The 17,311-nt window shown below is 37.0% G+C and overlaps 1 protein-coding gene across 2 annotated transcripts in view; it reads left to right on the top strand.

The window, feature by feature from the left end:
• Positions 1-16,939, top strand: part of GPR180 (G protein-coupled receptor 180) — a 40,209-nt gene extending 23,270 nt beyond the window's left edge. Inside the window, exons 7-10 of one of the 2 annotated variants that reach the window (XR_007461153.1) lie at positions 58-249; positions 2,120-2,197; positions 3,420-3,739; positions 15,899-16,939. Coding sequence is in view for 1 of the 2 variants with exons in the window: in XM_049647138.1 (XP_049503095.1) it covers positions 58-249; positions 2,120-2,197; positions 3,420-3,578 (429 nt within the window). In the remaining variant the exon portion in view is untranslated. Of the gene's footprint in view, positions 1-57; positions 250-2,119; positions 2,198-3,419; positions 5,986-15,898 lie in introns of those variants that run through there. The other variant, XM_049647138.1, reaches the window with a different exon arrangement.
• Positions 16,940-17,311: the final 372 nt, after the last annotated feature.

Genomic DNA, 17,311 nt, shown 5'->3' on the forward strand with positions numbered 1-17,311 from the left:
CTTAAAAGTAGACATGATTTTTTTTTCTCTCTCTAAATGTAATATTGTATTTTGCAGAGTATTTTGCTACTTTGGGAACAGTTTGAAGATACCAGTCCTCACAGCTACCATTCACATCACAACTTAGCAGGGATCTTGCTAATCATTTTAAGAATTTGCCTAGCATTGTCATTAGGCTGTGGACTCTACCAGATCATCACAGTGGAGAGAAGCACGCTGAAAAGGGAGTTTTACATCACATTTGCCAAGGTATGGGTTTGGGTAGAAAATGGCTTCTTGTGATTATCAGCTTTGTTCTACTTTTTGGGGGAAGTTAAGCAACCCCATGCTAATATTGGTTAAGCTTGTATTCTGTGCCAAAGCACTGAGATACGCCCTTTATGTGCCCCAGCTCATCTATTCTTCACAACCTGTGAGATGTAGGTATTATCCCATTTTACAGAACCCTTGCGATAGTAGTTTCCATGTCATCTTAGGTCAGTTTGCCTATGTCATAATTTCTTTGTCAATAGGAATTCTACACTCTTTTTCCGTATCAGAGTTTTTAAAAAATTACATTAGAATACAGCTTACATTTCTCAAAAAACAGTTATTAATTATGAACTGTTCACATGCAGAGTTATGCAGTCTTTTCTAACAAGCCATAAGGAGCTCTCAGCATAAGCAGATGAAGCAGGAGCCTGGGGACATAGTATGTTTCAGCCATTTCACTGCCTCCCAAGGAGGTCATGTTTACTTTATTACTTCTTCTGTGTCCCTTACCCTCGTGGGATCTAAAAGCAAATTTGAATTTTTTTTCTCTACCCGTTTAACAAAGGAAAAGATGAGAGAAGTTGGGGCAGCAACGCTGCAGGAGTCTACCTCCTAGAGAGTTCTGTTTTTCGGTCAGATCGAGAGAATCCGTACACCTTCCTCTTGGCAACCCAGAACGGTATTCGGATAAGCTGTTTAGTCTGCCCCCCCGAGTCCACAGGGCTCAGCGTCCATTCCGAGGTGGCTGTGGAAGTAGGGCCAAATTCCTCATTCCCAGTGTTCAGCATCTTAAAGCTGCTGTTGCAGCCGCAGGAACCCGCGTCAGCTTTCTGAGTGCCAAACGGGCAAAAAAACACGTCACTTTGCTTTTGAATTTGTCACAGGGATGGATGGGTTTGCGTATTGTTTAAAAAGTTAATATATGTTTAAGGGGGTTTAAAACTAAATTTCCTCTTTCATTCTATATTTAAGATAGTAACAAACTTTTTCTTAAAAAAATTTTCATATGTTTTAATTTAACTTTTTGAATGGGTTCAAACATCTGAAAGTGTTTAAAGAGCAGTTTTTTTTTTTTTACCTCTCGTCCATCTATCCAGTTATTATCTCCTCCTATAATCACTGCTATCAATTCCTGACTTACCCTCCTAGAGAACTTTAAACATGTATGTATTCCTGTGTATTTCCCTCCGTATTTACACGAACAGTAGTATACTAAACACCTTTTTTTACATCTTGTTTTTTCCCTTCTCTTCAGTATACCAGGCATCTCAACAGCTCCTATTATTAACTTACTGTTTCACTTAACATTTAATTTTGGAAGATAGAATACATTGCCGTGGTTCTAGGAAAAATAGAAAAACATGCTTGAAAAGTATAATGTTAAAAAGTTTCCCATCCTTCCTTGCCCAGTTCCGCTGTCCTGCGTACTAGCTCACAAATGGGCAAGCACTGTCAGTGCTTTGGCATTCTTACAGAATCTCTTCCTGTATCTACATGCGAATGCGAATACAGTCTTACTTTTTTCCTTTTACAGAAATAGTACACGTTTGTACTTTGCTTTTCTCAATGTTTGATGTTGCTTATATTCATGTATTTTCATGGTTAAATATATAACATAGTGTACAGTATTAAGCATATTAAAATGTGTACATATAAGAGATGTACAAATACAAAATTTTAAATACCCACGTGATTAGAAACAAAATGTTATCCTAGCAGCATCAAATTTATTTTTTATATTTAGAGTAGCAAGCTCTACTCTGAAGATCAATTGAGGTCAATCAGGACCTCGTAAGTATGCTAGTAATGTTACTCTGAAAATAAAGATACAGCTGCATGCATTTGACTTACTTCTCATTTGTTTCAGGGCTGTATCTTGTGGTTTTTATGCCATCCAGGTCTCGCATGTATTTCTGTCGTTTTTAGTGACTACCAAAGAGATAAGGTAAGTAAAACACATGATCACAATGGTTTTTTATAGTGTTTATTGGGAAATTATGAAAGGTGAAAAGGCCTATTTTTTTCCATTTAGAGGTTTTTCTGAGCTTTTTATGTATTTTATTTTATTTTTAATATTTTTAAGCTCTATTTTATTTTTGAGAGAGACAGAGTGCAAGCAGGGGAGAGGCAGAGAGGGAGACACAGAATCCAAAGCAGGCTCCAGGCTCTGAGCTGGATGGGACTCTCAGCACAGAGTCCCGTGTGGGGCTGAAACCCATGAACCACAAGCTCATGACCGGAGCCGAAGTTGGACACTTAACCCACTGAGCCACCCAGGTGCCACATTGAGCTCTTTAAAATAAAGCTTTGAAACAAAATATTGAACTGGCAAGTATATAAATTAGAACTTTAAGTGTAAAAGAAAAATGTTTAATTTAGTTAATAAAAAATGATGAAAATGGCTTTTGTTGTTAATTTTAATCTATTTCATAATACTATTTTATAAATGAGGCGATTCATAATCCGTCGTTGTTAGGAAAAATTGATCAAGATGTTTTACAACATAGTGGAAAAATCAAAATAGATTTATAAAATCAGTCTAGTTGCTTTAACAGACTGCAGACTGCAATGCCACACTCAAGTGTGCCACCATTTTCATTGTTCTGAAACCCACCTTCTTAGGTAAACGACTCCATCATTTCAAAGTGCTCTGCCGGGTACCTTTTACAAGCAATGCAGTCTGTGCTTGAACACATGGATGTTTCTTAAACCTGAGGTGTTTACAAGGGGTAAATAGATAGAAAGGTAGTCTACAAAAATAAAGAAGCAACTTGAGAATTTCTGAAAGAGCTTTTAGAGTACTCTTCAAGATTCAGGTCCCTACCTGAATCATGCTTTATTCTCATTACTAGATTATCCAGGAAGCTGATTTTTCGGATCTCTTCCTGTGGTGTGTGCACCCTGAGGAGAGAATGGGTTAGCAAATTGAGTGTGTTTATAAACTGTTAAACAAGTTTTGCCTTGAACAGTTACAGTTCTGAACATTGGTCATATTTTCCTACTGAAAATTTCTTTGATAAAACGTACCCATGTTAAAGATGGAGGAGTAGTTTATGTGTGTATATATATATGTGGATGTATGTAAATATAAAGTACATGGGTTCATGATAACTTGAATATAATTTGTCTGTTGCTGCATGCAGTAAATGCATTCCCTTTCTTTTCAGGTTATTACAATAGGTGTTATCCTTTGCCAGTCCGTTTCCATGGTTATTCTCTACAGACTCTTTCTGTCCCACAGTCTATACTGGGAAGTCTCTTCACTTTCTTCAGTAACACTACCACTGACCATATCATCTGGACACAAAAGTCGGCCTCACTTCTGATACTTGATTTTCTTTAAAGGAAAAGTGAATTGATTTGAGAGTGCAATAAGGATCCAAATGCAGTGACTTTTCTTTCATACTTGTGGTATGGAAAATTGAACAAAGAAGGCCGAGCATGTTATTTATACAACTGCATTGAAGCAGTATCAAACTGAAAAAAGGTAATAAATGTTTTGAAATATGCTTAATAAACTTTGAAGAAAGAGTGTTGTTACAAGGTGATTTATGCAATTTCTCTGTGGAAATTAAGATGAAAAAGAATTATATGATATTTTGGTAAGAGATTCACCACTTACAATGCCTCGTCTCATATCAATAGTTAACTCAGGTTTGATAGTCTTGTGAAAAGTAATCAGTTAAATGATTACTTGCTTATACATATCTAACTCCAGTTACAAAGTCAGTGTAATACACTGATTTAAAACTGCTTCTTTTTATGCTTTGAGGAAAATGCATTTCGTATTGGAGTTTAAAGGAATTGAAAATGAAATTACTTCAGAATGTGAATATAAAGTATATTTATAGCTAAATGAATAAGCTTTTGTTTATTTGTGTGTGGGGTTCTCCATTTTATTCTATCACTTCTGGCTCTAGTTCAGGTTCTAGCTTGATTAGCAAAGGGTTTCTGACAGATAATTTATGAAAAATAACACTTAGATACATTACATAGGTTATTCGTTACAAAGAGTTCTCAAATGTAAGCACTTAGGTGAAGAGACAAACAGGGTTCTATGTTTAAAAAGAAAGAAGGAAAAAGTACTATGTGATAGGTACTAAAATTTTAATCCTGATATAATTCATTTCTCTTACATTGAATCCCCAATCATAATTAAGCCGTATACACAGATTAAATTAACAGAAGCATTTCACATAAATGTTGGTTTCAGTCATCAACTACCCATGAATTCCTGCCCAAGGATACTTAATCAGGATTAAATTTTCTATGAATAATTGAAAAACAAAATACTCACTGGATTTGTTATAATCCGTGTTGGCACTGGATTCTAAGTAGTTGCCATCTTGAATCCTTTGTAATAAAGCCATATTTTTTTGTGTATGTGATGCCCCAGTATTGAGTATGCTAGCTGCAAAACACTCTATCAAGTGCCTGTTTAAAGAATTGCTAAATGGTTGTCAATACCTGCTGTATAAAATGAGTATTCCCATTAGTAGTCACTGATTGGAAAGGATTCTGTTTCTGTGTGTCATGTCATTCAGACCTTTTCATTTTCACATCTGGCTTTAAAAAAAGTATTCTTTATCAACTGTCAAAGGTATTACATTTTTAAGCAAGAAATGGTGCACTGATCTGGTAATTAAAGTTTTTAATTAAGTAGTTAACGTAGCGTAACTTTAATATATCTATGGCTTCGTCTTTGTTTTTACCTGACACCTAGTCTCATTGGAAATGAACAGTATTCTGTTTCATTTTAAAGGCAAGATGCGTAGGTTCTTGAGCAGCAAACTGGCAGAATGGCAGAGGTCAGCCTGCTCATTAAATCATTTTCCTAACAGTTCTCTGTAAATTATCTAATAAATGAGGGCTGCAGGTTACCACTAGGAAGTCCGAAGTGTATTTTAGGTTTACGTGATCTGCTGTGGGGTCACGACCTTTTCTTTTAGCCCGTCTCGCTCATAACCCCGGTTTCTGTCTGTCGCGTTCAACTGAGGTGCAGTTAATTGAGCAGGAAAAAAAGGTGAAGTCTTTTCCTAAGTGTTGTGAACTTGCAACAGTGGAAAGGGGGTAACTTTTCTGTTGCTTACGCAAAGATCACAGAAACTGTAATCCGAATATATGAAATATGTTGTTGTGCTTGCATATATGAAACTTTAACAGGTCTTTTTTTACTTTAATTATCTTTTAATTTATGGTTGAATTGTTGATAATTTATTTTGTTATTCAGGAGCCATTGTTAAATGAAGGAAAACAGTTGTTAATAATTAACATATAACACCTAAGACACTGTTAATAAATCTAGTAATCAGAGCTCAGAATTTATAGTCCGTAAGTCATGGCACAGCATCGCTCTTCTCTTGCTGGATGTTTGCAGGAGACCTGTCAGCGCCGAGCATGGAAGGATAGACTGCAAACTCTCCTTAAGATCAAAACTGTTCTACTTTTCTTTCTGACAGATCATGCTTTCCTAAATCTGTGTTTACATTTTTTTCTTAAAGAAGATGAGTATGGCCAGAGCTTTTTTTTTTTTCCTTTTTTTTCCATTTTATTTCTTCCTTTAGGAGGGTAAAGAAAATATTTACTTCTGTTGACACGTGTAACAGTACTAGCTCCTACTTAACTGAATGTCTGCTGTGCGTCAGGCCCCTTATCTTCGTCACTGATCCCTACCGTGCTGGCAGAGCTCCCCTTCAACTGCGTGTGAGAGAGAATAAATGAGTTCTCTAAAGGCACCTGACTTCTCTTTCATTTTTCTACTTCACCCTCATGATTTAATGAGCACCTATTAGGTGTGTATGTTTTCAGTGAGAATGCGTGGCTATTCATAGTTAATTTTAGCTGTTGATTTTAACATTAAACCTGAAATTGTACTGAGGTCAGAAATGAGGTTTCACGTGTAAGTGTGCACTGAGCACACTTCAGTATTTGAACCTTGGCTTTCAGCTAGAGGCAAAAGAGCTTGTTTTAGGAAGGCTGTCTGTGGTCTCACAGACTTGTAGGCTAAGTCTACTGAAACTAGAAGATTGGCAAGTCCAAGGTCAGCTGTGATGTAGTGAGACTAGAACACATGCATCAACATGAGCCCTGGCCCCTTCAGCACGTTTCCCTGAGGAGGCAGTGCCGATTCTCGGGAAATTCTTAGGAAATCCAGAATTATTTGTGTAACATTCTATTTAAATAGCTTCAGTGGTGTCAGATCTTCAAGATTTTTGTTTGTTTTGAGAAGTAATATAACCAATCAATTTGAGACCAGATCTAAAAAGGTAATACCATTTTTGGTACCAACATGAATTCTTGAGTTGAGACTAAAATGACAAAATTGGTTTTCCTGTGAAATCTGAAAAGCAGTGTGGAAGCACACTGGCCTGAACTCTTGAATAGTTCTTGAAGGAATATTGCTGCTTCCATACTCCGGCAGCCTTTTCTGCACGTCTCCCAGGGCATCGTGCACAGCGTCCTCTAGGAGTGTGGCTTACATAGAAAACCAGGAGATCTGGAGGAGTCCTAGAGAGAAGTGGCCCTGCCCGCCAAAGCCCATTCTCTGCACAGTGGAGGGAAATCAGTTGGATAGAATTCTTTGTGCTAATCTTAGGCCTTTTTTTAAGTTCGAAATTATTTTAAAACAGAGTTTAAAATGATAAATCAAACCAAACTACTACTGGCTTGTCAAAAACTCTCCATTTGCCTTCCTTTGCACTTAGAAAAAAGTGATCCATGCTCATTACCGTATTCTACAAGGACCCATGTGACCTGATCCCTGCCTCTCTGACCTCATTTCATACCACTCTCCCTCTCACCATACTCCAACGCCATCATCAAAAAATACCGTGTTTGTATCGCTGCCTCAGGGCCTTTGCAGTAACTATTTCTGCCTGGAATACTCTCTTCCAAATCTTGGCATTGGCTGTGTGGCTGAATCCTCCTTGCCCTCCAGGTTCTCAGCTCAAATATCTTTCAGAGACCTCTGACCATCAGTAGTGGCTTCATGTGGTGCCAGTATAGCTAAGCTGGAGATATGTTCCTCTTAATTCTCCCTGCATAATTTTAGGATCATGTGGGTCACAAGAGATGTGTGGTGTGAGATTCAGAAGGCAGAAGTTAAGTAGCCAGATCCAGATTTCTATAATTGAAAGGTCCAAGCAGGGCATGCATTGTTGTGGTTTACCCACATTATTGCGTATCTGCTGGCTTATCTTTTTGGTCTGTGGGCCAACAACCAGGCATGCTGGAACGCCAGCTCCTGCTGGATCACCTCCTTTACTTTCTCTGACTCCTTGGCCAGGTGTGTGTTTCATTCTGTGACAGAGGGTGCCAGGTTCTGCAGCACAACCCTGTCATTGAGGTTGGAGGCTTGGAAGCAGTGGGAGACTGGCATGGGTTCCACTGAGTCCCCGTGGGTTCTGCTCTCCTCTCCTGGTGGTCCCAGTATGTTCTCGCTTCCCCTGCTTCACATGCGTTCCCCCTTCCCTTTTTGTGGCCTCCCTGTCACAAAAGAACAGCCTCCTATAATCTCTATTACAAATCCTTTCTTTTATATATTAAAAATGGTGTGTGAGTGATACCCTAGTGGTTCTTCTCTGATCAGATGCTAACTGAGAGGTCATCCGAACAGATGCTACCCCATCCAGATTGCTCTGTCACATTTCCCCTTTTCTTGTTAAACTTCCCACTTTATCTTTGCCTGTTGCCTCTCACCCCAATTAGAATGTAAATTCTAAGGGAGTTTGGCCATCGTCTGGATTGTTCACTGCTGTATCCCTAGCACCTAGAGCATTCCCTGGTGCACACGAGATGCTCAAAAATGTTTCTTGAATTAATGAAAGCAATTTTGAAAAAGTTTCAGACATGCACTTAGCAATATGGCATGAATTAAATCATAGAACCTCCCATAATGACTTAATGCCTTCCTTGCGTGTTCTTCATTTAATTACATGGAACCAAGAATGTGTACAAATCTTGCATAGCCAAGTAGTTGTTCTGAAGTTTAATCTCTAAAACTCGCCAGTTATGAGAGGCTTCCTCAAGTTGTCTAAGAGGCAGTTTCTCTCTATTTTATATAGTATTGGAACTATGTGCCTTGTTTCTCAGACCACTACAAGTAAAAAGCACCAATTTAAAAGAAGTTTGAGTCAACTAGAGGAAGAAGGTTGATGGCAGTGAGAAGTAGCTGGGAGAAATCAGAAAAACTAAAAATGGCACTAACTCAAATCACAGGAGCCTGGGGTCAGGCAGTGTGGGTGAAAACAGCCCTGTGGCCTGAATAGACCCTTAGGGCTTCATTGTTCAGTATAACTTCCGACAATGGCTCTTAGTAATCAAAGATTAAATTACATGTTCTGTTCAGTATCCTCAGAGAAATGTGCAAATACATTGTGATGTTTTATTCTTGTTAAGTAGGTATTATGTGCATAATTGTGCAAAAATCAGAAGGTTGAAAGGGTAAAAAATTAAGTCCGCCATTTCCCTTCCATTGATCCACACTCTGCTATCAGTTTCTTGTTTATTTTTCTGGATGGCCTCATGTGTATATAAACACGCACATATATATGAAACACAAATGGTACTATAGTATACCGTACACAATGTTTTGCATATTCAGCAGTTTATTCTGTGTCCTTACCTACAGAATTGCCCCCATTTTCTTCATTCATTGCATAGAACCCCATTATATGGGTATATTTTAATTTTTTTAAATCAGTCCTCTGCCACTGGACAGTGTTAGTTTCCACTCTTTTGCTATTACAAGTAGCTTCTAAACACTTGGAATAAAATAAAATGGATAAAAAATTTGCCTCTTCCCCTCTTCCCAGCACTACAGCCCCCTCCCCTTTCCAGGATCTAAATCCTTGGAAGTTCCAGAGTGAATGAAGTGTCTTTGTTATTCATGGTGGAACCTGATAGTTCATGCTAATGAGATGACTCAGGATGAAGCCTAGCCACACCCAAAATACCAACCATGTGATTAGAGAGTTGGGGCTTTGGGGCACAGTGATAACAGCCTGACCTCTGGGGTGGGAAGGACTGGAGATTAAATCCAGCCTTGTGGCCAATGATTCAGTTGGCTATGCCTATGTAATAAAGCCCAACAAAAACCCGACACCAAGCTCAGGTGAGCTTTTTTGGTTTTTGTTTTGTTTAATACGGTGGAATTCTCAAATTTTTTATGGCTTCTGTGTTCTTCTTATGTCACAGATAGAAAAGCATTACCTCTTTGAAATTATGTTTCAGTTGTCCATATTTTCTAGTAGATTTACATTTTTATCTATTGAAAGTTTTGATTCACCTAGAATTTATTTTGCTATAAAATATAAGCTAGGGATCCAACTTAATTTTTTTCAGATGGTTGCCCTCTTTTACATCATCATATATTGTGTAATCTACCTTCTCTTTACTGATTTGTTGCTAGTCTATTTCTGGGCTTAAGGCTATTTCAGTGAACTGTTTGATCCGTGATCTAAAACCGCACTATTTTAATTATTGTAGCTTTAAAATATGCCATATTGTCTGGTGGGGAGATTTACCTGTTAGTGCTCTTCTTTGTTATAATTTTTATGATTATACCTACCACTTCTTTCATAATGAACTTTAGAATCAATTTTTCTGATTTTTAAAAGAAAAATCTTGTTTACTATTTCTAGTGGGATGAACTAAATTCCTATTTCAAATTAGGGAGAAACGACTTTATTAACATGTTGGATATTAATCCCACAGATGGTTGCTCATCTTTTTGGCTCCTTAGCCAAGCATTTCATTAACTGTGTGAACCTGTGATTGCTCTCATAGTGATCCAAGAAGGTGGTATGAAATACTTTTCTATTTGTTTAATGTGAACATGTGTTTGCCAATCACTTTTAAAGGACTTCTTTATATAGATCTTGTACATTTCATTATACCCCTTGGATATTTGAGTGTTTTCTTTCATTCTGTCTTGCAAATGGCTGTTGTTTTATACATGAAGTGTGTTGATTTCTGTATTTTAATTTTGCTCCCAATTCTAACTGAATTATAATAATTGTAATAATTTTCTAGTTGGTTCTCTTGTATTTTCTAGGCAAACAGTTGTGTCATTTGCATATAATGATCATATTTTTTCTCTCCTTTCCCTTTTTTACCTCTCATTTTTACCCCCTTATTGCTAGTATCTTCAAAACAGGGTTAATTGGTTTTGGTAACATGGCAGTAAGATTTCTACATCCCCATGACATAATTCCAAGCAGACTTTGGAAAGTTAGGTACATATATTGTGATCCCTAGAGCAATAACTAAAATACACACACCACCACCACCACCACCACCACCACCACCACCACCCCTACACCCAAATCTTTTGGCAAAATTAAAATATGAAAGTTTAAATGGAATGCTAAAATAGTGTTCAAATAACCCAAAAGAAGAGAGGAAAAGGGAAGTGGGAATTAAAAACAGAAAAATAAGCAGAAAACAAATAACAAACTGATAGACCCAAATCCAGACTTATCAATAATCACACTAAATGTAAATGTTCTACATATACCAATTGAGAGATTGTCAGAATATTTTTTTTTTGTATCCCAACTATGCTCTATACAAAAACTCACTTAAATATAGTGATATAGGTAAGTTAAAATGACAGGAAAGATATACCCATGCAAACAGTATGACTGTATTAATATCAAAATAACACTTCAGAGTAATGAAAATTACCAGGGATAAACAAAGGATAAAAAGATAAGAGTTGATTCATCAAGAACACCTCAGTCTTAAATATATACACCAAACAGCAGATCTTCAAACTACATACAGCAAAAACTAACAGAACTGAAAAGAGAAATAGACAAACCTTTAATTGTAGTTGGAGACTTCAACACTCCTCTTTCAGTCATCACTCGAACTAGTAGAAAATCAGCTAGAATATAGAACTGAACAACACTGTCAATGGGATCTACATGACATTTGTAGAACACTCAACCCAAGAGCAGCAGAATATAGTCTTTTCAGGTATGCATGCACCATTCATCAAGATAGACTATAACCTGGGTCATAAATTATAACAAATCTAAAAAAAAAAAAAAAATTGAAGTTATCAAATAGTCTCTCTGAGCCTAATCAGTAACACAAAGATAACTGGAAAATCTACAAATACTTGAAAAACAAACAAATTAACCATGGCTTACTAAAAATAATTTGAACTGACAAAATGAAAATACAGCATATCAAAATGCATGAGAGGAAGCTAAAATATTTCTTAGGAATAAATTCATAGCATTCAATACCTATTATACAGAGGGGTGCCTGGTTGACTTAGTTGGTAGAGCATGCAACTCTTGATCTCAGGCTTGTAAGTTTGAGCCCCACGTTGAGTACAGAGATTACTTGAAAATAAAATCTTTAAGAAACAAAAAACAATGCTTATAAAGAAGGGAAGTCTTGAATCAATAATCCAAAACTTTTAACTTAAGAAAACAAAAAATAAATAAAAAATAACTTCAAAGCAGCAGGAAAAAGAAAATAATAAAGAGTAGCTTTCAATTAACTTGATCACAGAAAACCATGGGGAAAATTAATGAAACCAAAACTGGTTCTTGGAAAAGATCAGTAAAATTAATAAGCCTCTAGTAAAAGTGACAAAGGAAGAAAAGGGTAACATGAATTACTGTTAGCAGTCATGAAAGAAGAGGTATTAGACTTGGCAAATATTAATAGGACAATAGGAAATACTGCAAAAATCTACATAAATAGGACAATTTAGGTTAAATAATCAACTCTCTGGAAAGCGTATGTCAAGAACTACGAAGAGTGTGAAATTTTACTAAGAAGCTAACTATTAACCTGTTGCTCTTTCATAAAGGCTGCAGAGCACGTGAGACTCCTAGGTCAGAGATGAAGGACTTTGTTACTCATAGCTTGGCAAATATCACGAGCTTCTTGTTGGTTTGCATGGGTTACACATAATTCCTACATCCATGGAGGCAATAGATATAGTCCATCGTGGCAATAGATGTAGTCCATGGCAGTGGGATTCATGTAGCCCCCAAGAAACACTGAAGTTGAGAAATTTATCTCTTTTATAACTGGTGCTGGGTTGAGAGGAAAATGTTACTTCATTCTGCTCACAGTCCTGAGAAAGGGCCGAAATGAAGAGTCGTTAGAGCTTTGCATTCTTGGCATAACCAGCAAGGTATGCAGGGATGCATAGGGCCCATAGCATACTGCCACAAACACCAAACTACTAAAACCCACTCAAGATGAACTAAATATCCCAAATAGTCCTGTAACAACTAAGGAATTCTTGTTTCAAAGCCTTCAGAAATGAAAATCTCCAGGCCCAGATGGTTTCACTGGTGAATTCTGTGAAACATTTAAAGAAGAAATAGCACCAATTCTACATAATCTCTTCCAGAAAAATAGAAGGGAGAGAAAATGTAAAGCCAATTCAGTGGAAAAGTGAATGTCTTTTCCACAAACAGCGTTGGAACTGTTGGACATCCATTTGCAAAATAAATGAACCTCAACTGAAACCTCACATCTTACACAAAAATTAACTCAAAATAAATCAGATTTAAATGTAAAGCATAAAACCATAAAACTTTCAGAACACTTAGGATGAAAGCTGAGTCAGAGTTCTTAGACACCAAAAGCACAAACCCCACGGCATGCCTGGGTGGCTCAGTCAGTTAAGTGTCCGACTTTGGGTCAGGTCATTATCTCATGGTTCGTGAGTTCAAACCTTGCATCTCCCTTTCTGCTGTCAGCATGGAGCCTGCTTTGGATCCTCTCTTCCTGTCTCTGCCTCTACCCTGCTCATGCTGTCTGTGTCTCACAAAAATAAACATTTTAAAAAAATACATAAACCCAAGGAGAAAATATTGATAAATTTGACTTCATTAGAATTTAAAACTTTTGCTCACAAAAGATAATGTTAAGAAGATGAGTAGACAAGCTACAGTCTGGGAGAAAATATTTGGGAAATACATGCCCAATAAAGAAGTCCACATAAAGAATATATAGAGAACTCTTAAAACCCTTTAGTGAGCAGATAACCCAGTTTAAAAAAAAAAAAGATGGACCAAAGTCTTCACCAGGCGCTTTACCAAAGAGAATATACAGATAACAGATTGGCACATGAAAAGGTGTTCAACAGAAGTAAAATCCATTAGGGAACTGTAAATTAGAATCATAGCGAGATACCCACAATGCACCTATTAGAATGGCTAAAATAAAAATACTGAAAATGCCAAGTCTTGCCAAGGATGTGTAGCAACTAGAACTCTCCTACATTGCTGGTGGGAATGCAAAATGGTATAGCCATTCTGGAAAACAGTCCTGTAGTTGCCTATAAGTTAAATAAATTACCATATGACCCAGAAACCCCACTTCTGTGTATTAACCCTAGAGAAGTAAAAAAGTATATTCACACAAATGTCTGTATGCTAATGTTTATAGCACCTCTATACACAATCATGAAAAACTGGAAATCCAAATGTCCTAAATTGACAGAATATAATATATCCATACAAAAAATACTATCAGTAATAGAAACAAACTATTGGTTCACACAACTTCAATGAGTCTCAAAGACATGATGAATTTAAAAAACCAGTCTTGGGGCACCTGGGTGGCTCAGTTGGTTGAGTCTGACTCTCGGTTTCAGCTCAGTTCCATGATCTCATTGTTTGTAAGTTTCAGCCCGGCACAGGGCTCCACACTGACAGTGCAGAGCCTGCTTGGGATTCTCTCTCTCCCTCTCTCTTTGCCTCTCCCCAGTTTGTTCTCTCTCTCTCTCTCTCTCTCTCTCTCTGTCTCAAAATAAATAAACTAAAAAAAAAAAAAAAAAAAGCCAATCTTAAAAGGTCATTTATTGTATGATTCCATTTAAGTGAAATTTTCAAATTGAGAAAACTGTAGTGATAGAAAAAATAATCAGTCATTGTCCGGAGTTACCAGTGGGAGTAAGGTTTGACTACAAAAGGGTAACACCAAGGAGGTTTTGAGGGTAATGGAACTTTTCTGTATACTGAGTGTGGTTGTGGCTTCATTGAATCTATACACATATTAAAATTCAAAGAACTGTACACCAAAAAAAGACAATTTTCTGTGTCATAATTTAAAGAATAAAAAATTTTTAAAAACGGATGTTGCATGTTATCTAATCCTTTCCTCATCTAGGAATATGATAATACATGGGTGCCTGGGTCGGTTGGGCATCCAACTCTTGATCTCAGCTTGGGTCTTGATTTCAGGGTTGTGAGTTCAGGCCCTGAGTTGGGCTCCATGCTGGGTGTGGAGCTTACTTCTGAAAAAAAAAAAAATGATAATATCATTTTTCTTTTTTTCTATTAATGTAGTGAATAGTATTAACAAATTTCCTTATGTAGAATCATCATTCAATATATTTTTGGAAGTTTTACCACCCCAGTCTGATAAGACTTTTTAAAATCTGAGGTATCTCATAGGATAGAATCTTCAGGCAGTTTGGAAATGAAAATATTCAGATTCATTTCTTGAGGTTGTCTTGGAAAGACAAGACTCGTGTTTGTTCTGAAAAGTGCATTTAAAGTCAGTTGTATTATTATTGTGAATGTTTGCCTTAAGTGACACTTATATTTCAGATTTATTGCCACTAGATGCTTTGGAGTATAGCTGGTTAGGTATAAATAAGGTGCTGAATTCTTTTATATTTAGGAGGTATTATGATCTACTGGAAAGAGCAGGGACTTTTTGGCTCGACGGACTGATTTCACATCCAGACTCTGCCATTTTTCAATGATTTTCTCATTCGTTACCTGGTTTTGGAACAAACAGTGATTCCTTTAGCACGGAGAAGGGGTCCTCCGACTAGAATGAGAAGTGGCCAGATGTGAGAGATGGGTTTTAATATTACTAACTCGGGATTGCTGTAAAGATTATGTGTGGCGCTCATGCTTACTCAGTACAGTGCTCTTTATTTACAGTCCTGAAAGTTGTGTGCAAAACTTTCAGTGAACCTGAGATTCTTACTAATCTGTTCATTCATGGAGATAATATTTAAATGTCCATGAGATGAAAGTGTTTGCTTTAAATAATCGTACATATGTGATTAGAACAGAAAGTAGGCGTGATTGGAATACGTTCAAGATTCTATCTAATTTACACACGACTACATTCCAACTTACACCCACACAAAATAAACTTTTAAATCTTTTGCCTAGCCTGTGAGCCTTACAGATCTTTCAGAAGATAAATGTTAAAGACTCACCTAGAAGTTAAGAGTGTTTGTAAAAGGTTTACTGGGGGGGCGGGGGTGAATTTTTGAAGTGAAAAGTGGCTTTTTTCCTCAGATACACCAATTGCTATGACTGGAGTTCCTCATCAAATTAGTAACCTGTAAGATTCTTTCTTTCCCCTTGTAAGGACAACAGGTTTTGTAGAAGTAAGTGATACTCGATACTTGTTCAAGTTTAGTATTTCCAAACTAACAATACTTTTAAACCCCTGTAAAGTCTACCTTTGTTCCTCAGAGTGTGTAAAATGGTTCGTACACTTAACCTGAGAACTCAAGAGAGGAAGCGCTTCTGTCATAGGTCAGGTTTTAAACCCAGTAGCAAAAACTCGTAAATTATGGCTCCTATCTGGATTTCAAAGTCCTAGATCTCTCACCTCTTTAAATAGTGAAATTCCCTTACAGAGAACAACATTTCGCCGCCTGCTCTTCAGCCTCCGGGTCTCCGGGTCTCACCTGTGGCCACTCCTCACTCTCTCCAGTAGGACCCCTTTGCTGTGCTGAAAGAACCACTGTTTGCTCTGAACCAGATGTTTCCCCCCAGGGCTCTGCTTTAAATCGGTAAGGCAATATTTCCTGCCCTTTGTCGTCTTCTTCGTTTTCATACTTCTGCTCTTTATCATAATGTTGTTTTGGTGTTTCTGGTTCTTGAGGATACACCACTGTCAGCTCAAGCTTCTGTGAGTTTCAACAGCTGTGACATGTCTAAACCGCATGATCTTGAAAGTGTTGGCACTCGCGAAAAATAGAGAGGAGCCAAATTAATAAAACAAAACATTTCAGAGGGTTCCTATGGTTACCTCCCGAAACCAGGAAGTACGTTGGGTTGCGTTGGCTCGTGCAGCCTGCAGTAGCTTCTTCTGTGCTCCTGCATCGTTTGTGTGCGCGCCGTGTAATATGTGCTTGAGGATTGGAGCGGCTGATGATTGCAATCACATCACGAAAGGTGTGCCTTTTTGCCTGTAAAATCCATTCTTAAATGGGTTATTGTGTTTGAAGTGATATATTACAATCTTTAGAGATAAAATATGAATACAGTACAAGGGGTGTGGGAACCAAGGTGCAAAATGGTATGTTTTATGTAGAGGAGTAATGAGAAAATAATGAGTATGCATTCTAATAAGGGTAAAGTCACTACAGAAGATTGAAAAGACTTCCTTTTATTGCAAGTTGAGCCTGTGCAGAGTTGGACTCAGGCAGTAATAAAGTGGTGCTATGTTCCTTTGCATCTGATTTTATGAGACCTTTATGTGTCAGTGTGACTTTCCTCTTTATGTATTCATATTTTAGTTTTAATATATTTGCTTAGAGTTTGATTTTTTTTTTAATGAGGTAAAGCTTCAGGGTATAAATGTAAATGCTACTATATAGCCCCTGAGTTATGAGCGGCAGGGGAAGAGTCAGGAAGAGAGGAATATATTCTGAAGTGATCAGCTTGCCATTTAAAAAGGAAATACTTTTTATCTCCATATATATATATATATATATATATATATATATATATATGTCGTGACTTTTTTTCGTGAGTGATTTACCTATACTTAACCTTTTGTATTCTTTATCTTTTCCTTTATACTTTCTAATAGCTCTACCTGTATTTTTCCTACTTTGCGATTTGCTTGCCTTGGTTTTGTGTTTTGTTTTTTTTTTTTTTGGCATTCAGAAATTTAAAGATTCTTATGTAGCTAAATATGTGAATATTTTCCTTTGATATTTCTCCCTTTAGTGTTCTTTCGTACCCTAAGATTACATATACAGTTATATTTTTATTCACTAATTCCACAGGTTTTTTACAGTCAACTTTTTAATCTATTTGAA

The sequence above is a fragment of the Panthera uncia genome (genome assembly GCF_023721935.1).
Source record: "Panthera uncia isolate 11264 chromosome A1 unlocalized genomic scaffold, Puncia_PCG_1.0 HiC_scaffold_16, whole genome shotgun sequence".
In the NCBI taxonomy this organism is placed as follows: domain Eukaryota; kingdom Metazoa; phylum Chordata; class Mammalia; order Carnivora; family Felidae; genus Panthera; species Panthera uncia.